Source organism: Drosophila grimshawi, unplaced genomic scaffold (genome assembly GCF_018153295.1).
Source record: "Drosophila grimshawi isolate 15287-2541.00 unplaced genomic scaffold, ASM1815329v1 contig_311, whole genome shotgun sequence".
NCBI classification, from domain to species: domain Eukaryota; kingdom Metazoa; phylum Arthropoda; class Insecta; order Diptera; family Drosophilidae; genus Drosophila; species Drosophila grimshawi.
In genome coordinates this window covers 5,064,108-5,086,294 of record NW_025063098.1, presented here as the reverse complement: position 1 = coordinate 5,086,294, position 22,187 = coordinate 5,064,108, and the positions used below count along the sequence as shown (strand labels likewise).

At 38.3% G+C, this 22,187-nt stretch overlaps 1 protein-coding gene across 1 annotated transcript in view; it reads left to right on the top strand.

The window, feature by feature from the left end:
- The window catches only part of LOC6564039 (zinc finger protein rotund), a 41,521-nt gene that overhangs the window by 2,291 nt on the left and 17,043 nt on the right, over positions 1 to 22,187 (top strand). The window contains exons 3-7 of the mRNA XM_001990286.3: positions 7,571 to 8,155; positions 13,823 to 13,924; positions 15,189 to 15,231; positions 17,162 to 17,215; positions 17,725 to 18,014. Of these exons, the coding sequence (XP_001990322.2) occupies positions 7,571 to 8,155; positions 13,823 to 13,924; positions 15,189 to 15,231; positions 17,162 to 17,215; positions 17,725 to 18,014 (1,074 nt within the window). The remainder of the gene's footprint in view (positions 1 to 7,570; positions 8,156 to 13,822; positions 13,925 to 15,188; positions 15,232 to 17,161; positions 17,216 to 17,724; positions 18,015 to 22,187) is intronic.

The window sequence follows — 22,187 nt, the reverse complement described above, 5'->3', positions numbered from 1 at the left end:
TTGGCTCAGAGTGCGCACATTTAACGAGGGGCAGGTCAAGGTGTGACAATCCTTGAAGTTTTTGCTTGAGCTCAGTTGTAATGGATAACCGAATTTAAGAAAGAACCAAAATACTGAAAATACAACTAATTACTATCTGAAGAAAATGATCAAAGTGCTTCGGTTCTTCTGATTCTCTCCTATATTTTTTAAATAGTTGTAGAAACATCTCTCATCTTTTGGGTTTTGAATTTGTTACGTTTTTTTTAGAATATGTTTATTAAAAATAAGAACTAAAATGAAGTTATTTTTAACTTGGCTTTCTAATTGTGAAGCAGAATTTTTTTGTTGGTTTTTTCGTAACTGGCTTCAATCAATGAAATGTTACATCTCTTAAGAATAAATGTAATTCTAATAATAATGGGCATCCTAATATAATAATCAACTTATTTTTTTTATATAATATTTTATGTAAAACATAACTAGTGTTCATACGGAGGTGCAAATTTCAATACACGGCATTCGTTATGAGGCATACAACATTGACAAATGAAATTACTTCTGCTTTTTTTGACATCTTTAATAACAAAATTTACAATGTTGAACACCTGCATAAATATTTATTTCTGTTAACTATTGTTAACCATTGAACTAGTCTCAGCTGAGCTGTCTTTGTTAACATTTTAAGCAAATCAGTTCCACAGCAATATTTCTTTAGTAAATACTCGAATAATAACTGAGAGGACTACAATTTTCTCGCCTTTTGCTCCACTCTTCTCCTTGGCATTCAATTTCAATTATTCGCAAACGAATTTCGCTGTCAGTTTTGCGCAGCTTGAGGATGTTGCATGCAACTGGGCAGAAAAGGAACATCTTAAAGGGATACGTTCAGGTTTAGCTGCAGCGTGGCAATATAAGAAGAAGTAGCAGCAGCAGCAGCAGCATATCCTTCGCTGTTATCAGCGATTCTAGCTGAAGGACCACTTGTATGTGTGTGTGTGTGTGTGTGTGTGTCTGAGTGAGTGTGTCTGTGTGTGTGAGTGAGTGTCGTAAAGGGAATATTCGCGTAGCAAGCAACAAACGAAATCCTCGCACATAAAAAAGCAACGCACATAAAAACATATGCTACACGTCCCGTTTCAGGATATTTGTTTTTCTGTTTTCTGTTTTCCTTTTCTTTTCTTCCCTTAGAAGCTCAATGCGCGCATTGCATTTACGACGCAGACGTCGACTGCAACGACGACGCTGGCAGCGCTGCCAGCTCCTTTGCAGTTTGTTCAGTTGCGGGCTAAAAGTTTTCTTGCTCCGTTTGTTAAGTTGTATTTAAGGCGCTTAAAAACTAAAACATGGTAGAAAAAAAAAAAGAAAAAAAAAAAACAAGTCAGCTTAGTTGTTTGCAGGGGGCAAAGGGGCAGGAGTTGCAGCTAATATGAATGAAGGACAACAATCTTACATAATTCAGCAATTATTGATGTACTTAATAAAACTAATATATTAAGAATTATATACATAGTATTATTGAATATTTTGAATATACCTAATACAAAAAAAAATAAAATAAAATATTGCAATTATTTATGAAAAATAAGAAACAAAATATTTAGCAATAAACAATAAATAAATATAGGGTTAACGAGATTAAATATTAAATATGTATATAAATAAATAGTCAAAAATAAAATAAGTAAATAAATTATACGAATAATTTCAGACTTGCAAGTATTCTGAACGAGAAAAATCGGAAAAAATAAAAAGAAAATGTTAGCAATAAAAAGAAAAGAAGTGATTCAGAAGGATAACGAAAAGAGCGCTCAGTAAAAAAAAGAACAACATATAATAAACAAAATGAAGGCAAAGAAATTGGCGCTCATGAAATGTTAACGGCCAAACGCTGACGCTTGACGCCGACGTTGGCGGCGACGCAGGCGTCGCAGCTGGCAGCGCAGCTCGCTTGAATGTTGAATGTTTTTATCCTTTCTTCGATGTGTCGTCGCTGCCGCGCTGCTGCTCCTGCTGCTGCTGCTGCTGCTGCTGTTGCTGCTATGTGTGTGTATGCTCGTGTGTCTGTGTGTGTGTGTGTGCCAGGACATCACACGGTTTCGCTTTTCTTTTACAACTTTTTGTTATTATTTCGTTTTTTGCTCGTCGCCGCCTTTTCCAATGTATTTTCTTTCAGTCGCTGCTATTTTTTGCTTCATGTGAACGCAACAAAAAAAAAAAATAAAATACAATTTCTCTTGCATTTTTTTATGTTGCTGCTGCTGGGTGTGTGTGTGTGTGTGTGTGCGTGTGTTTGTATGTCCTGGCTCTGGACCTGGTCTGCCTGATTCTACTTCTTGAGTTTTCTCTTCGCGCGCGCCATTTTTGCTGCTGCTACTGCTGCTGCTGCTGCCTTCGTTGCTGCTGCTGCTGCTACTTACAACAAACATGGCATAAGTCGCCGGGTTTTTATCCTGCTGCTTGCGCCGCGGTCGACGCCAGCTTCGCAGTCCTCCCCGATTGTTGAATGTGCATGTGGCCTTTGGCGCGCTGCAACTGTCGTTGTCTTCAGTTCGCTTGCGTTTGGCCAAATCCATTGGTCGTCGGCGCGACGTGCCGCGTTCCGCGACGCGTTTACTCCTGCTAAAGTAGTGCTACAACTGCTGCATGTCAGGTGGCGCCACGTGACAAACAAGCACACACACACACACACACACCCCAATTAGAAACGTCATCAACAGCCACAAGTGCCACGCTCTGCAACTGCAGCTACAACTTGACTCTAACTGGGACTCGGACTCTGACTGACAGTGGCAAACACTAAGTCACCCTTAGCATTTCTAGCATCTTTTTTTTGGCCATAATCTAGTGCAATATTTTCAGCTGCTCAGTTTCAGCTTGATTCAGTTGCAATTCTGCTGCACATACTACTTGAACCACCCTTTAAGAATATTACCCTGGTTTATGTGTTACTATGCACAATTTAAATTAGTCAAGCCTTAAAGATCTCTTGAAGCACCTGCTCTAGCTTTAAGGACTCTGGAAACAAATAAAGGGGATGCTTGCCCAGAGCAAATTTAAATGACAAAAATATAGTTGTGTTTAGCGCTAAAGCCGCTTCATGCATTTTATAACAACTTTTAATTGTCAAAAAAACAATATGATTTAAGATGGGGGTAATTTAAAGCTGTTTTCCACTATAGTCTCTATTAATGCCAGTCCAAAGCAATACAATGTATTTACTTTAATTCCGATATAAATGCTTTGATTAAATTAATCAGAATTTTAAAAAAATTTATTGAACTTCTGCCCTTTGTAAATTATACTTTTTATATAATATTATCTTCCAGCCTTTATAAATGCCACTGTTTTTCAATAAAATATATTCACAATTCTGGAATAAATTGTATGGGATGAAAGTAATATGGAAGTTCTACCTTTAGTAAATTATCATATATATTATTAATTTAATCATTTATCAATCATATAATATAATCACAGTCTACCCTCAACTTTTGTGCGAATACTTTTCACTATTCCGAGTACCTTATTACGATGTTGTTTTTGCCTTTAGTTTTTTTTTTATATAGTATGGATTGCTTAACACGCTTTTGTATTCAATTACAATAGTAATAGTGCTTAAGAACTTTTTAACTCATATACGTATTCGCACACACACACACACACATACATAAAATGAAATGGCAGAAGAAGAGAAAACATAATAAAAATCAGAAACATGAGCAAACCGTATATAAGAAAATCAATCTGCCGTGCTGAAGCCCAGGCGAAAAAAAAACCCTTCTGGCTTCCCAGTCGGAGCATACTAGACCAGCTCCAACCCATGACCTAGCCCCACCGACCAGGCAGCAGGACATCGCGCAATTTCAGCTATATTTTTTTCTTATACGCTACGTTTTCTTACAAGAAAATGCTGCAGTGCGCTGCAAATGTATGTCTTTATAACGGCAGCGTTCATAAAAAAGGAGCAAGAAGCAAAAATTATAAAATAAGAAAAAATGAAAAGAAAGCGAAAAAAAAAACAAAGTGAACAACAACAAGAAGAGCAGACGCTGAGATTGCTCTGACATTGCAGGGACGCGGGCAGCAGAGCGCATCAAAAAAAAATAAAATGAAAAAAATAAAAATAGAAAAAGAAAAGCATTCACAACATACAAAACAGTTTTTACACACTCACACACACACACACACACACACACACACAGGGTATACGTGTGTATGTGTGTGTGAGCTTGTGTATATTTCTTTGTATACATATTTGACTGCTTCGCGCGCGCTCGCAATTTCTTTTGCGGCAGCTTCAGCTTCAGCTGCTGCACTTTGAGTTTGTGTTGTTCAGTTGTTGCAAGCTATCCCACGCTCGCTGACTGCATGACAGAGACGGACGGGACTGAGGCAAGGACTCGACACAAAAATCTCACACTCACGTACACTCACACACACGTGCACACACATGGCCCACATGGACAATTTGAGACAGCAACGTTTAGCTGCAGCTGCAACGCGGCGTATGCGTAATATGCATTCAACTAACACCACAACTTTCATCACAGTGTGGAAAAAACCTACAAAACTGATATGATTAACATGTAACATACAATTTATCAGAGAGAGACAGCGAGATATATATATATATATATATATATATATATATATATGTGTGCTGCGACTCACACAAGTGCCCATGCGGAGGCGTATACGTGATGTTGCAAGTGCTGTCAAGCGCAAATTAATAATAATGAGCCCAGCGTGTGTTCTCATTTAAAAAGCGGCATCCTTGCTGCAACGAAAGTTCCTAAAGAAAGTGCAAAAGTTGAAGAAAATGATAAAAGTCTAAATGAAATTAAAAGTATAATAATCGCAACAAAAAGTTCCTAATAACGTAGTGCAAATCATAATTTAAAAATAAAATGGATCTTAAAAATATATATTTAAAAGTAAACAATTAAATTAAATTCAAATAAAGCATAAATCTAAAATGAAATATATATATTATAATATAACAAAATAACATTTATATGCATATATACAAAGTTAAGGAAAGGTATAAGCGGTGTCATATTAAGAATAAAATTATTGGAGAAAACGCACATTTTTTTGTTATTCCTTAAGATCATAAGTCATCTCAAGTTGCTGTTGCTTTATTAAGTTATTTGCTTAATTCTGTAAATTACTTATCATATTTATTTTCTACTTAAATACAATTGAAAAAAAAAATTAATCATTAAAAATTATTAATTACTATTAATTATTAATAATACATATTTTTGTATTAAAACTCTTTAAATCTAAATGAATATTTTCGATAATTTAATTCGCAACATTTTGTAATTTTCCGTACAACTAAAACAGCGATTTAACTTTGTCAGACTATTTTCAATTGTTTTTATAATAAAATCATCTAAATCATCTAAAATACTTTTAATTGCAATGACGACAATCTAAATTTCAAAAAATCGTTTGAAGCCACAAAATGTGGAAATAAATGGAAAATAAACGTCAACAAATCAACTGAAGCGTCAAATAAATCATACACAAATCCGCAACAAGCTGTAAACCAAGCTAAGTGCACAACCACAAAAAAAAAAAAAATCTAAAACCAAATTAAAAAGGATAAAAAAAATATAAATAGAAAAAAAAACATGTGGAAAATGCCTCACCAATTTACGCGATATAACTTTTCAAGGTCATTTGCTGGCAGTTTCGTCTGGTGGAAATGCAATGATTTGTTGTTTTTCTTTTACAAAACTGCATCTAAAAATACAAAATAGTGTTGGCAAAAACTCGACGCGTCACAGCCACAAATAAAGCATACAAAAACTTTTTTATGCAACCCCTTAAATAAAATAAAAGTTGCGCCAAAGAAGTAAAGAATACAAGGAAAAAATAAAATAAAAAACACAAACGGGGCAAAGCTCAACAAAAAAAAGTTTTTGTGTTTATTTGTTTTTCATACCACTTGTTGTTTTTGTTTTCTGCCTGCGAGTCGTTCACAGTTGTGTGTGAATGTGTAAATCGAAACAAACGGTGCACGAGTTAGGCAAATTGTCGGATAGATGCCACCAAACACCAGCGAAAGTGAAATTGAAATTGTCGCAAAGAGCCACGAAAAAAGTGTTGCCTACATTCGAGCGTCATCATGCTTAAGGATCAGTTGCGACGACGTCGCGTCCAGGATTTGAGCAGCTACATGGACGCCCTCAACAATGCCCCACCCACTCCTGCAGCATTTCTTATGCCTGCAGAATTTTACAAGAGCCTCTTCGCCAGCGCCGTGCTTCAGCAGCAGCAGCAGCAACAACAACAGCAATGCGATGGCAGTCGCTGGTATCCCCAGACTCCCTCTCCAACGCCTCCCACTAAGGCAGTGTGCAGTGGCACGCCACCTCCGGGGGCACGCTCACATCTGTCGAGCAATTTGTTGTTCTCCGCTGTTTGTGCGGCCGCCGTCGAGTCAGCAAAGCGCAGTCATCTGAAGGCAGAACTGAGGCCGCAGGACGCAGAAGAAAATGAGCAGCATGTCCTTGAAAAAGTTGCAAAAGTGGAAATTGCAGAGCATGTTAGTAAAAATGTTAGCGGAAAAGTTGGCCAACTACTTTACAAAAGTATTTTATAACTGAGTGTTGATTAAATAAAAGACCTACATCATAGTATCAATTCATTTAATTCACTTAACAATTTTCAGAATTCAGGCAAACTATAAAGAATTTAGTATAAGTAAAAATTAAAGCGCAAAAAAATGAGTGCTCAACTTTAAGATGAATATATTATTTCATTTATTTGATAATATATTTTATACTACTAAATAAAGCTCAAGTAGATAAAAGGAGATGTTTATCCCCCCGCCTAAGCTATTACTAAATATATATTTTAGTTTACTTTAACTATAAAAAAATAAGTTATAATAATTGTAGCAAATACAAATTGAGCATTGCTCAACTTTAAAATTGTTCTTAATAAATTTATTCTCGCAACTGATTTTTGTTTTATTTTATTTATTTATTTATTTTTTGAACTCCAGTGTTGATTTTTGGTTTGTTATTTTGATTGTATAGTTTGAATACATACAGCGGTGGATAGATAAAAATATGTTTGCAAGTATATTGCACAAAAATGTCTAAAAACGATTGCCACATCTTTTCATGAATGTTTTTACAGGTTTGTTAAACTTTATTTACTTTAGATTCTTGGTATAATTACAAGTGGAAAAAATTATCAAAGAATTTTGAGTTACAAGCTCTTAATTTTTATATACAATTTTCTCTCCTTATCGCTAATGCATCTAAGCCATAATTAGCTTTAAAATCCAATTAAAGTATTTCAACTTAAAAAAAAAATGACCCGTCTCAAACTCTGAATTCAACCCTTATATGCAATGGAAGAAGCGTAAGAAAAATATATAAAATTTGGCTTGTTTGTTTTCGCTAATTATGGGTAGCCCGAAAATTGGCTGTTGTTCTGTGGCGACGGCAACAACAACAGCAGCAGCAAGAATAACTTGAAAAATCATCAAAAAATCATTTCATATTTCATGCTCAATGCAAAACCCTTTTCACCCAAAAACAAAACAACACATTTTTTACTTTCGCAGAAACCCCAACATAACAACAACAACAACAACGGCTACGGCTGGTCAACAAGCGAAATCGTCAACAGCAACAACAACAACAACAATCAGCATTCCTCACACCAAACCGCCGAAACCGGACCCGGGTCAGGACTATTGCCGGGCTCAGCGCCAGCGACGCCGCCAACGCCGCCAGTTGATGCCAGCCAAGCGACTGCGGCCGGATCCGCAATTAATTTGAATCAACCCGCATCACAAACACGTCCCAGCTACGGCAATTCCATAAAATCACCACCGGAAACAGGCGCGCAGTCATTAACGGGCGCCGCTGCCACGTGCAAAACTCACGATAGTAGCAACAACAACAACAACAATAACAGCAATTGCAACAGCAACAGCAACAACAATTCAACTGCTGCTGCTGTGGCCGCCGCCGCTGCTGCTGCCGCTGCTGTCAACATGCCGATCGGCAGCGTGCAGGGACAGAATCCCACCCAGGGTCTCGTCCACTGGATGAGCGCCGTGATGGCCGAGCATATGACCGGACAGACGCATCACGATCCCAGCGCCGCAGTTGGCATGCACTACATGTGGAATGGCAATGTCGATGTGAGTATCAATCAGCACCAAACTATAACCCCTGACCCTGATCAAATAGAAAAGTTCTTACTCTCTACGCTCATAAAAAAGACGTCAAATATATATATATATATATATATATATATATATATTCTTGATCAGTATTAATAGCCAATATCGATGTGAGTGTCGCTCAACATGTAGTGCCAAGTCCCTCTAGAGTTTTTACTCATTATACTCTATTATAACAATACACCCATTTCAGTCTTGAGTTCCTGCCTGAAAACATATTTACTTTCCAAGATATCTCAACACTGTCTGCAAATTAGTTATGCACACATAGCATATGAGATGATTGGATGATAGGAGATATGGCAGAAGGGAATCCAATTCCGTCTGGCAACACAAAGAGACAAATCAAGGCTCAAGTATGTTGTTTTCTCCCCTGCTGCCAACCGTTCTAACCTAACCTAACCTAAGAAATCTCAAATCGCAAATCCATATTGTTCTGATAAAAAGTGTTATCAACGGAATTCTACATAAAATACTTGGATACCATTCAAATAAAGAGCAGCGTCTTTAATTTAATATTTAAAAGTCTGCATGCCAAAGATTGCTCTTCATTTTATTTTATTTCTTTTTGTTTTTTGGTATGGCAAAGTTTTACAAAGTTGAGCGCTTAGCTCTGCAGTTGGCAGTTGGCAGTCACCGAGTGGAGCCTACCATGGCGCTGGACTATATCGGTGTTAAATGTGGGAGCGCTGTGGGGATAGTAAAAGCGGGTGACAGCACTGGAGAGCTCATAATTAATATGCGCTGGAACTTGTCGAGCTAAGTGAATTAAATGAGCAAATCTAAAGAACCAAATTGAATATTTGTCGACCAGAAAGTGGTAGAAGATGGACTGATAATGATGTCACTTAACTTTTACTTGGGACGCAGTTCTATCTTTTACCAAGTTTAAGAACATTATTCATAGAACATTTTATACAATGGATATGACATTGGCATAAATAAAAATACCGAAGCTTGGGTAAACTTAAATCTTCTTCACGCTGTGATAGACTTGCCATAGGCGTCTTTTTAAAACATTTAATGCTTACCTACGTGATTACAAATTTGGCTTATATTGAAATTCGTTTATAATTTTAAGTAGATTTTCACTATAGAGCCTTAAAAATATTGAATAATGAACGCAAAACGAAGCACAAAAGTGTATTTTAAAAAGTATTTCCGATGACATTTTTCAATTAAGAAAACTACATTTGCGTATCTTCTTTAAATCTATTATGATGTTAGAATTTAACATGCAAATTTTTAAAAACTTTTAAATAAGAGATAATTTAAATTTGATCAAAATCGATGGCCAAATATACTCTGCTACTAAAGTACAGCGACCTTATCGCTTGGCCAAACACATCCCAACCAACGTCAGGTTAACTCATTACCGCACTACCCGTACTGCTACCATCTAGCTCAACAATCACTCCACACTGCCACCAAAAAACGCATGGTAAGGCCAAAACCCATCATCCAAAACCCAAACCCATAAAACCTAACCATGCTCGAACCCTGGTTGAGCAGCCGCTGCCAAACCCGCTGCACTTTCACTCGACGAACTTCAGCCGACAACTGACCAGACTCAAACCGTTTCTGTCTGTTGCCACGCGAATAGGAACGAGCACAGGAGACATAGTCCCAATCCCTGTCCCCGCCCTGAGCCGGTCTCGTTGCCTTTTCTTCTTCCAGCTCCAGTCTAAGTCCACCTCAGTAAGAACTCTAACCTCGTTCCTCGACTACCCCTGCTCAGCGCAAGCAGACGCGACGATACAAAAAAAAAAAAAAAAAAAAAAAGATATCCTTTGAGCAGCATCATCCTCCCAATTTTTTAGTCCTTTTTTCCCCGCACCGCACACATTTTTTTTACCTTTTCTGTCACTCCTTCCATGGATATCCTTGCTCTTGACTGCGTTTCGCTCTCCGCGTGCCACAAAGCAAATAAATTCGAACATTTTTTTGTTGTTGCATTTTTTACTTTGCGGGTCTTTTTTCATCCGTTTTTGAAGATGTAAACAAGTTTTTCTTTGCGTGTCGCGGCAAACTTTGTTAGTGTGTGTGTGTGTGTGTTTTTTTTTTTTTAATCTAGATTTCTTTCGCTTTTTATTCTTTTCAACTCGCTTTCTTTAAATTGGCTTGCTTTTCACTTTTTGGTGCGTTGAAATTATTGTTTTGAATGGAGATTGATTGTCTCCAAGGACAACATCGCGTCGAACCGTGCCACAAAAGGTTCCCTCCTCAAAATCACTCGATAGCGCTTACTTTGCCCCGGCGGAAAAACAATTTAAAACACGTCGCGCCCGACTACTTATTTTTTAAAGGATTTCCGTACTTAATTAGTTTTTAAAGTTCAACAATGGACGGGTGTTGAAGTCAACAATCGCCGAGGCAACAGCACAGATCTATTGTTTTTGTTGTCACTTGCATTAGTCAAATTAAGAGATTGCAAGTGCTAGCCAGCGATAGAGAGAGATGGAAAGTTTTCTAATTAATTTTGAAAGCAATTTCACTTAATTTCCTTTGCTTAAAGTCGAGTTGACGGGCAGTTCAAACAAAACCAATCCCATAATACAGAAATGTGTGAAATTTCCACTCTTTTTTAATGAGAATATAATATATATGAGAGTCCTGAAATATGCCATTCTAGAATATCTCCACTGTCTGGCTATAAAGATTGACTCAGTTTACAATAGATGATGGCAACAAATTAAATCAGTTATATTTTTAAATATTTTATTTCTAAGCAATTCCTTAAGCATATTATTTAGAAAATAGACGAGACGAAACGAAAAATATATATCTAAAAATATCAGCATTATATATATTATATTTATTACATTAAATTCAGCAAAGTATGCTCAATAATAGGTTACTTTAAATTTCCAATTAAAAAGTCACTGAGGCTGTTGTTCCAATGTGCAGTCGGGAGTGAAGCGGAACAAAAAGAACACCCTAAACCACAGCACGCCATACAACAAAGCATTGCAATTAATACTTATATACTTCAATTAGAAAAAAGTCAACGTGACGCTAAAATGAAAAGCAGAAAAGGAACAAGATTGAAAAAAAAAATGGGGAAAAAAGTGAAAATTGAAAGGCTAAGCGAAGCAAAAGCGCAACATGGATTGAGGCTAAAAACTGGACTGAAACTGACTAATGGTGCCAGTTGTCAGGGCTGCTACAGTTCGAATTCGAAACGGTATTGGTTTGGGGGCTGGGCAGCAGAAGCAGCGAGTTGAACCAAAAAACCGCGAGAACCGCTGGCTACTTCAATTTTTAAAGTAATTGCAATAAAGTTGAACAAATTTGCGCACAGCAGCAACAACAATGCCCACGAAATTCTAACCTCAGGCCACACCTCAGGCAAGGGAGTGTGGAAGGGAGTGTGGCGAGGTGGCGTTTTAGTCAAACATTTAAACATGGGAACAACACAAAAAAAAATGATTTTTCCTAGCCGACTAAATGCGAAAAAAAATCAATAGAAGCAGACAGCAGCAACGTGAATAAAAAGATGAAGGCGAAAGAAGTTAAATAAAACCAAAATGTAAAAATAAAATAAAAACAACTTCTACAAAATAGAAAAAAAAAAAAACAAAAAAAAACACCGCTACAAAATGTGAAGTTGAAGTCTGGAACGGCCAAAAGGTTGCTACAATGTGCAAAACGCGCTTTGCGAGGAGTTTGGGCCTAGAGTTCTGGACCTGCAATTGCAAAAAAATTCACGTTTTCCGCCTATTTTTTTCTTATTTGCGCTAGACAGCGAACTGCTCATAGAAACTGCACCACCCAAAATAAAAAAATAAACCCCCCCCCCAGTGGTCAAAGCGCCCAGCGCGAAAGTGTGAGCGCTGCAGTCGGCGTCGCTGCCGCTATGAAGGGGTTAAAAAAAATGTTGTTTTGATTTTTTTTCACTAGCACGGAAATATTTTTTCCCCGAGCTCAACTCTTCCAAATGTTTTGGCGCTGGTCAGCCAGAGAGAGAGACAGAGAGGAAGAGACTGAGAGAGAGCAAGCTTAAGAGCGAGACAGCAATAGAGCGCCGCTGCTGCTGCGCTGTACCAATATTACATCTTTTTTTTTTGCCACTTTTCTTTTGAAATTTGCGTTTTTTTTTCGAAATTTCGTTTTGTTCTATTTTGCTGCGTGCTGCTGCAAACCGAAAGCGATGGCTGGCCGGAAGTTGGCGTGGGCCATTCGACGCCTTCTACTACTACTACCACTTGTTGTTGTTGTTGCTGCTGTTGCTGTTGTTGGCAGACAGCCTGGCTGGCTGGTTGGCATGTTGGTTAGAGAGAACTTCCGTTCATGTCCCTGGCGCTGGCTCTTACTTCTGGTCATCTTCATCAGCAGCTGCAAACGCAGCATCGCACACACTCTATGCGTATGTGTATGTGTCACTGTGCGTGTGGGTGGGTGTGTGTAGCTGTGTTTGCATTTGTTCTCTTTTTTTTTAGACTACTTTTTCGTTTGTCCACCTACTAACTAGTCGGAGCTTCACATACACACACAAACACACACACACACACAGCTCACACCAAACTCTTCAAAACTGAGGCAGAGCTGGAATATAGTGCAACTAAAAGCAGCAAAAAACTAACGCTACGTGGATTACACACATGCACACCAACACCAACACCCACACCCACACACACATACCAACTTGCTCCTTCGTTTTCACACGCTGTGGAAACTCCCCTTGCGCTATGCACAATTTTTTCTTTAGCCAGCTTCTTTTTTTTTTTTTTGGTATTTTTGGTGGCAGTAGCAGAAGCCGCCGCACTTTTGCCGCTCGTCAACGCCGTCGCTTTGACACCTTCAATTGTGTGTAGCGCGGTTTTCTATTTCAATTGGTACTCCCCTATATTTAAACCAATACATATACTTTTTGAATATCACTCTACTTCTTTTTGACTTGTTCCTTTTTTATATTTGCCATCCCGACTTTATATGTCAACGATTTTAAATAGCATCAAATCAAAATATGAGTGACAGCCCCCTATGCGAATATAGAATTTTGTTCCATATAAAAACAAACTCATAATAAATGAAATAAATTTTAGTTTTCATTTTAAATTGATAAGTTGATGGTGAAGTAAGGGTAACAAGTCACCTAACTAAACTAGGGATATATAGTAGAGATCTTTGCATGTTTTGTGAAAGAGAGGAGGAATCCTCAATGCACATCCTAGCAGAATTTTTCGCCTTAACTAGAAGAAGACGCAGCAGCCTAGGGATGCATGTTTTGAATTTCAGAGACATAGAAGACCTCAACCCAACAAAGATCCTCACATTCGCGCGGGAACTGGGGCTGATGGAAGAGATATAGGCTCAGAATGGGGCACAATAGATATAGTAGGTCGCGGTGCAATTCCCCCCCAATAATAATAATAATAGTAAGGGTATTAACTGTACAATATCATTTGAATAAATGTATGTATTGAAACTCATTTGTTATTTATGAAAGTCTTAGCAACATATCATAAAATATTACAGGGATTACAAATTGCTTTCATTCTATATAAAAAGTTGTTATAAAAGTAATGTCAATTTTCGCTACTTGCCCAGCTCTCCAGTTCTCATAATAATATACTAATTGCCTTTTTCTCATCTCATTTCATGAAAACACAACAATTTGTGCAGCATGCCAAGGATATTAGTGATTACAATCTTTGGCCACCGACGCCGCGCTCGCATCAGCATGCCAGCGAGCATCATCCGATGTCCCTGAAACAGGAATACGAGGTAAGTGGTGCCAGTGGCTAAAGTGCTGTTAAATGTGCATAGATTGTGGGCATTAGTCTATGGCACATACATAAAAAACGATACAAACACCACCACCAACAACAAAAACAACGGAAAAAACAAAACCGAAGTCAAACAAAAAAATTTCTAAAATTCGCGTGCCTCGTTGCCGCTTTCGGATTTGTTGCTTTTTATTTAGCTCCCAACTTGCCCCATGCTTTGTTTTGTTTTGTTGATGTTTGCAATATTGTATACAAATAACTGTATTTTTCTGTCCTTTTTTATTTATTGCATTTTGTTTTGCTTTTCGTTGCGGCTTTTTTCTAAACATATCGGAAATGTTTAGGCAAAAGCAGCCGCTGCATTTATTTAGACAGGTTTTTTTTATACATGGGAACTTGGAATTTATTTCATTTTATTTGCAGTTTGTCCTAGGTCATGTCTGGCCCAGACAAAGAGGCAGATAGAGGGCATAAGAGTGGGTGAGGGATGCTCTCGAGGCTTTTAACCTATATTCACAATTTACATGCAATCGAAAGCAGAAGTCAGAGCTATATTTTTTTATGTTTCCATTTTCATTTCTTTTTTTTTGTTTTTGTTTTATTTACTTTTCCTCCACATCCATTCACACTCTCGCTTAGAATTTACATATATATTTGCCACGCTTGGATTTGGTTTTCGCTGATATTGATATTGATTTGTTTTCTCGTAAATTTTGCTATTTGACGTGGCTTTTTTATTAATCATAAATAATTTTGACAGCTTTGACAAAATTTGGTTGAGAACTTAACTTTTGTAATGTTAATTTATATTATTTTATTGCTATTTTTTTTTAAAGACATTTTTGTTCATGTTTCAATTTGAGCTTTTATGCGCAATTATTTGCAATTTAAATATTTCAAATTAGTATTCAAATAATCAAATGAGTATGAAATTAACGTAGAGCAACAACGATAGCTTTTATAGTGAGTTTAAATATTGAAATAAGATTGGGTCTGCCAATTTTTATCAAGGGCATAGGATTTTTCATCTCCAGCCAAAATTAATATAATATTGATTTTCACCTGTCCTTAAAGAATTATTAAATTAAGTTTATAAAACAGACAACTTAAAAAATCAAATATAACAACTCTGTTGACTCTACATTTTCAAGTGCCTGGTTGATATTTTAAAGCTTAAGCTTAAGCCAAAAATTTTTTAAAATTGTCGGTTTAATAGCTTATTAATCCAATTCTAACAATCCTTTCATGACTTTATTTTTTAGGCCAAAATGAACGATCACCACCATCACAATAATCTGCAAAAAGGTAAGTAGCGATACCAAATAGAACTGAATCGAACCTCGCTCTTTCCCGTAATGACCTGCCCCACACTGTGTGATACCTGACCCAGACCACAAAGTAACTGCAGTTGCTTAGTTTGGTGCTCCATTGGTTAATTAATTGCTCAGAAAAACAACAAACGATAATCACGAATCTCGAGCAGATAGCAGACGGCTTTTGCGGGGCGCGCGCGATTTGCAGATTTTAATCTGGCATAAAAATGCATACGTTGCATATAAAAGTTAAATTGCAACACGCGTGCGGCATGATGTTGGCAAAGACAAAAGCAAGCGGACAATGTGGTCTGGCCAGATACACCCCAGATACTCCCACGAAAAGTTGACCTTTAACTGAAAGAACAGCAACATCAGCCACAACAACAATTGGCAACAAGCTGCTTACAACATGTTTACATAAATTCCTAAAATGCAAACAACATCTTTGTGTAGCCCCACACAACAATCACAATAACAACAGCAACAACAACAACAGCAACAACAACAAGTACAACGGCGGCAACATTGACAGCAACACGCTCCAAAAGGGTTTGCGGTAAACGGGTTCGGGTTCGGGTTCAGGTTCGATATCAGTTTAACTCCGTTGGCGGCAATGATCTCGGCCCGATAATGTCAACGCTAGGCAATTGGCCAATAACATTGCTGCTGTTGATGTTGCTGTTGCTGCTGCTGCTGCTGATGCAGATGCTGATGGCGCGATAAGCATCTCGGCAACATTGTTGCCAACAATGTAGATGTAGATGTATCTATGCGATGCATTGGCTCTTACTTGTATGCCTGTTCGCTTTTACCTGTACAAATTAACAATACGGACGGCTACAACTATGTTTGCCGTGACTCAGAGTCCCGGCTAAAACTTGGCCTGTCTGCAACTATTTTCTACTTTGCAGTAGCTCATATTGTTACACTAAAAAAAAAATAGTAAAGTTGGAAAATATGCCTAGTTTACATATAAATTTCTTTAAAAAAAAAAGATGGTATCTTAAAAAATGTATTTAATAAAATGTACTAAAAAATTAAAAGAAAATTCTCAAAATATTTTAGCTTTTAATATGTTACAAAATAAAGCCAACTAATTTTTGTGTAGTTGCTATATACCGATTGTGCGAACTATCTTTTTTATTTATCTTTATTTTACCTTATCCATTTTATTGCTAAGTGTATCTCTTGTCCTGTTCATTCAGTTTAGACAATTTTGCCGAGCTGGCGACATTCGCCCTCCCGTAATTAACACTAACAATGTTTGTGCTGGCCAACTCACTTGAGGAGGAGCCTTTGCTGCCAATTTTGGTGGCAACGATTGTCTGCAAATGTTTTATTAGAAATGCTTTTGACATGCCAGCATGGGGCGCCCAGTGCTCCAGCTGTAGTGGCCGATAATCCTCGACAGGCTGGCCTCGACTCGCCCGTTCAGCTCATCAGCAGATTCACACAATTTTTGCACGCAAATGCGCTGGGCACTCAATTATAGATAGATGGTTAGGTGGTTTGATGGCTTAGATAGATGGCATCCAGACATAAAAAGATATTTGAAAAAAATGTGAAACTATTTTCACATAAACTGTAACTCAGCTCGTGAGCGATTTCCCAGTGGCAATCAGAGCGGCCAAGTTTAATTAGAGAAGCCAGCGAACTTCGTGCGCCACAGGAGCAGGCAGTGGGGCATGTGGCAAGCAGGCCTGTCGGCAGGTGGCAGCTTGGCTGCGAACGTGATGTGAGCGAACGTCGGCAACTTCAACAGAGACAAGCGGCATGAGTCGACTCGACGCGACTATGCCAGACTCGACTCGACTTGACTCGACTTGCACAGCTAAAACTGATGGACAGCCGTGGCGCCATCTAATGTTGCCACGGCTGACACAATTCAACAGCAACTGAAGCAAACAACTCAATTGCAGGTCACTTTCTGGATGACAATCGTCTGGAGCATCATGCGGCAGTCGCCGGACAAGGTAAGTCCGAAAACCCCAACGCACATAAAGCTTGCCTTTTAAGGACCCGTAACAATTGTCAACAATATTTCTAATACTTTTTTTTGTTTTTGGTGAGGGGAGGGGGGAGGGGGCAGTGCAGAGTTTAAGAGGAACAATTCAGATGTTGAATTAATATGCATGACAAAACTCTACAAGCGTAGGTTTGGCATTAATACAAAGAGAGCAAAGACAACAAAATATTTCTTAGGAATTACAAGTTTTTAGTAACGCTAATGGTGATCAAATTTTATAAAAATAATAAATGGGAAATTTCTTTAAGTATATGCTAGGATTAATTCCAAATACCTAATTCACCTCTCTAAATATAAGTTAAAATACAGAGATGAACTTAAGTTTGGTGGTTCACAAAAAGAGAAATGTTAACTTAGAGAGTACAATAGTTCTTTGTTTTATGTCTTCTCCAAATAGTTTTACTTTTTATTGCTGACTCCACTTCAATTAACCAAACTCTCAACTTTACGTAACAGGTAGTCTGGGCCTTGGTGGCGCCACCAATGGCGCTGGCTCTGGCCCTGGTGGTGGCAACTCTGGCTTAGGTGGCAGCTCGCATCATAGCAATCATGTGTCAGCAGCGGCTGCTGCCGCTGTGCATCATCATAACAACGCCGTGGCAGCGGCATCGGCTGCCGCGCTACTTGTCGTGCCCCAGCCCATCAATGCCAGTAAGATGGGCGGACCTGGGGTGGGTGGCAGCGGTGGACATGGACCCGCAGGCGGCGGCAGTGGACGGAAGTATCAATGCAAAATGTGCCCGCAGGTGAGTTGTGGCCAGAATTCTATCTGCTGTTTTTTTTTTGCATTGCTCACAATCGTTAAGTTAAAGCCAAAGGTTTAACAGTAAAATGTTGTCTGTCCGACGGTCCTTGAAATTGCAAATTGCTCGCCATTTAGCAAGGCAAACGTTGCTGGGGACTTTGGAACGCGAGAGGCGACACGATGCGACGGCGTTTGTTTACAATTTTCCAGTTGATTTGCTTGGCACAAAGTTTCGAATTTCAGACGGTCAGCCCCTGCTTCCTCGCACGGCTCCTCCTCTTCCTCGGTGCCTAAACGTGTCCCCGTATCAAGTGCATTTTTTCCCACAATTCATTCAGCTTCAATTTTTGGCGGCCTACGCACTTGGCCAAAACTGGCCAGAACCGGCATTAATGACACTCAAGCAGCGGCCAACAGATGCTGCAGCTGCTCGTAAAATGTCAATTAGCTTCGTCCTATATATATATATATATATATATATATATATAGATATATATATGTGTATCTGTATGTATGTGTGTGAGTCAGTTTGTATTCGTCAGCGTGTTAATTGTACTTAATTGAGCTTATTGTTTTTAACGGTTTCGTCTTTTTTTTTTTGGTGGTGGCAGGCAGGTGGCAACTTCAGATTTTCGGAGCATAGAGTGAGTGATATTCGTGGGACACGTTTTCGGGTGGGCTTTTGTTCTTCAAGAGTATCTTTAACAGAACAGGTCATTAAGTCTAAATTAAAAACTGTGTGACGTTGATGCTCGATAAACATCTAAGAAAAAATATTGATTCCTTCAAATGACTCGAACGGCTTTAAAAAGACTCGTTAGATAGCGATATACAATCCTGTTTTTTCAGCTTTAGCCTATGTGTATGAATTTATGCAATAATGAAGATCGAACAAATTAAAGTACATTGAACAACGCCCAGAAAAAAACCAAGCATTGTAGAAATAGTAGTAAAAATTTGTGTTGCTGCATTTTGTTATTGTTGGTATGATTGTTGTTATGTATATTTTTGGGCAAACAGCAGCAGAAGCAACGAAAACGAAAATTTGTTGTCCATTGGACGAATGATAAGTCGGCCAGATATGCCACACCCAGAACGCCCACAAATTGTGGTGCAGAACTAACAGCTCTTGCAGCGTATACTGATGAGCGACACACATACAAACACACGACTGATGATGTTGATGACGCTGCTGAAATGCCAGCAACAATAGCAACAGCAGCAGCAACAACAATAACAACAACAACAACTACAAGAGCAACAGTCAGCAGCGGAGAGGTGTTCATTTGTGCGAGGCAAAGTGAAATAGCAGCATGCCTAAAAGTATGCTGCAACATTTTTTGTAGCTCCCGCTGCGTGCGAGTGAATTCACAGTTGCCGTGTGTGTGTGTGTGTGTGAGTGTGTGTGTGTGGGTGTTCATATGTGTAAACTTTTTGTTTCTTTTTTAAGTACATACATATACATACGCATACGTTTGAATTTATGAGTGTGCGTGTGTGTGTGTGTGTGTGTGTGTGTGTGTGTAAGCTGCACTACTGAAAATTAGTGCGTTTCTACGCTCAAAAGCGTCTGCTGGGCTGCTGCTACGTTTTTAATTACCCACACTTGGCTTTTTTTCGGTGCTGCTTTGTCAGTCTCCTTGGTGCTGTTGTTGTTGCCAATGCAGCTACAGCTTCAATTGGAATTACTTCACTTGGCACTCACATCTGCGTTGTAGCAGCAACAGCAGCCACAGCAGCAGCAACATGAGCCACTATTTTTTTTTTTTCCTCCTTTTTAATGCCTTTGACTGGCCACATCTACGTATCCATATAGCATATAGAGCTACATTTTCACTAGTGGGCTGCCTTTGTATGTGTAAGTGTGTATAAGATATAGATGCAGTCAGCCTATCATGTTAGTGTGTGCTGGCCTTCTTTTCGCATATCAGTTTCTCTTTTTGCTGTGCTGTTTTAACTCTGTGAAAGGAGGGGCAAGTGTTATTTTTTCAATTTTTTTTGTGAGCCAAAAATTATGTAAGGGAGGCGGAGTGTAGATGTTTGACAGGTTGTAGCTGCTGTACTTATATGCCCTTCACTTTATGGTGTTATTAAATTATTTTTAAATTATTTGCGAGTGCTGCGCTGAGTAAAATCAATGCACTTAATGTGTGTGCTACAGTATGGATTTCCTAGTAAATCAAATATAAGTATGATGTTATATATAAGCTTACTCAGGCGAAGTTGAAAACAGAGTCCTAAAAAATAGGCAATCTTCATAAAGAATGTTTTGCTCTCATTTGCTCAAAATCCTACATGTATATTTTATTAGCATATAAATATTTCATATGAGTCATAAAAAAATAGGCGTAACCGCGCCCACTTTAAAAAAGAAAAACCGCTCAGCCTACATACATTTTCGGAAAAAGGAATTAAGTGAAATGCGCGCAAAAGCATGCAACGTTTTTTGCGACCACTTATTAGCGCACACACAACACATGTGTGTATGTGTGGGTGTGCGTGTGTGTGTGTGCCAGTATGTATGTATGTATGTGCAGCATACAATTTCTGCTGCCTCTTAAGCGCCTATCCCCAAGCATCACCCTCCGCAGCTCCACACGCGTAATGCCCCTTTATTATTTTTAACTGAAATTTTTTAGTTGAATTTGTTATTTTTTTTCTGTGTGTGTTTTGTTTTTTTTTTTTTCTTTCACTCATCTTTCCTTAGCGACCATGCTGTGCACTAACACAATTACACACGCACTGCATAGCCACTGAAGCACCGGACATGTCCAGTCCATGTGCAACGCAGAAAGGCGAAGGGTGCGAGGAGGCCCCTTCAAATAGCTCACACTATCAATTAGTAAAATTACATGCGAAAAACGAGCGCAAAATGTTTTGCCACGTTAGGGAAAAAATAGAAAAATTAAAGCAAGAGAAAATAAAAATAAAAAACATTCATCACATACACGCACACACACACACTTGCGCATATTCACATTCTGTTTATTAGTGTGTGTGTGCCTGTAATTCCCCTCATTTAATTAGCAATAAAAATAGGCTAAAAAGTCTAAAAAAAAAAAGTTAAAGCTGCAAGCGATTATGCATACATGCCGCACACACACATACTCCCACACACATAAACAAACGCACATGCAACACCCAGCACACAAACGCACACACATTGCAAGCGTGCCATTTGTCCGACAATTTTAACACGCGCCCCCAAGTAGGCAACGGTTTTTTGTCAAGCTGCGCAGCTCACTCACACACACACACACACGCATCCCAGTGTGTGATGCACACACACGCCCAGCACTGGGTATTAAAATTTTATCCGATATAATGCATGAATTATGTAAACTATTTTTATATTTATTTTTATTGTTGTCGTTGATTTTTGTTATTTTTTGGTTTATTTTTATGTTTTTGCAACTTGCTGTCCCAGTATTGGTGGCCCCTGCATATTACCATTGCCCCTGCGTATGCTTGAATGTGTATGTGTGTGTGAATGTGCTCGTGGGGTTTTGTGTGTGTGTGTGTGTGTGTGTATGTTGGTCAGAGGCCTTTGGCATTAGCATTTGGTTAATGTTAACGTGTGTCGCCCATACCTCTCACCCATTGTCATTGTATTTTTAGTGCGGTTGACAACAGAACACACACATACATATCAAAAAATCTATGACTTCTCTCTCGCTTCCTCAGGTAGTGCCATCTCTGTCTGCTGCTGGCTGCAGCTTGTTTATTTTTAATTTTATTATATGTACATTATTTTTCCAACGCATTGATGTGCAACGCGGGAATGTGTGTGTGTGTGTGTGTGTGTGTGTGTATTTGTCTATTTATGCACTCGGCCATTGCATTTAAGTGTTTTGTTTTGTTTTGCTTGTATTTGCAGATTGCATGAAATCATACATTTTTTCCCCCCAACACTCAGAAAATTGTTTTTAACCCGTCATCTAGTGGCTTTTTTTATTAATTTCAATTTTTTATTATTGTATCGAAGCTTTAGGCAACTTTTTTTTATTTACATGTACATGAACATATTTCAGTTCATGTTTTGCTTACTGCTTAAAACAATATAAATACTCAATGTTCAGCCATTGTTTGATCGAAATTTCAATAAAAATATTATTAAAATTCCGAAAAAATTACAGTACTTTCACCTGCTGATAGGACTATTGTTTTGCAAATT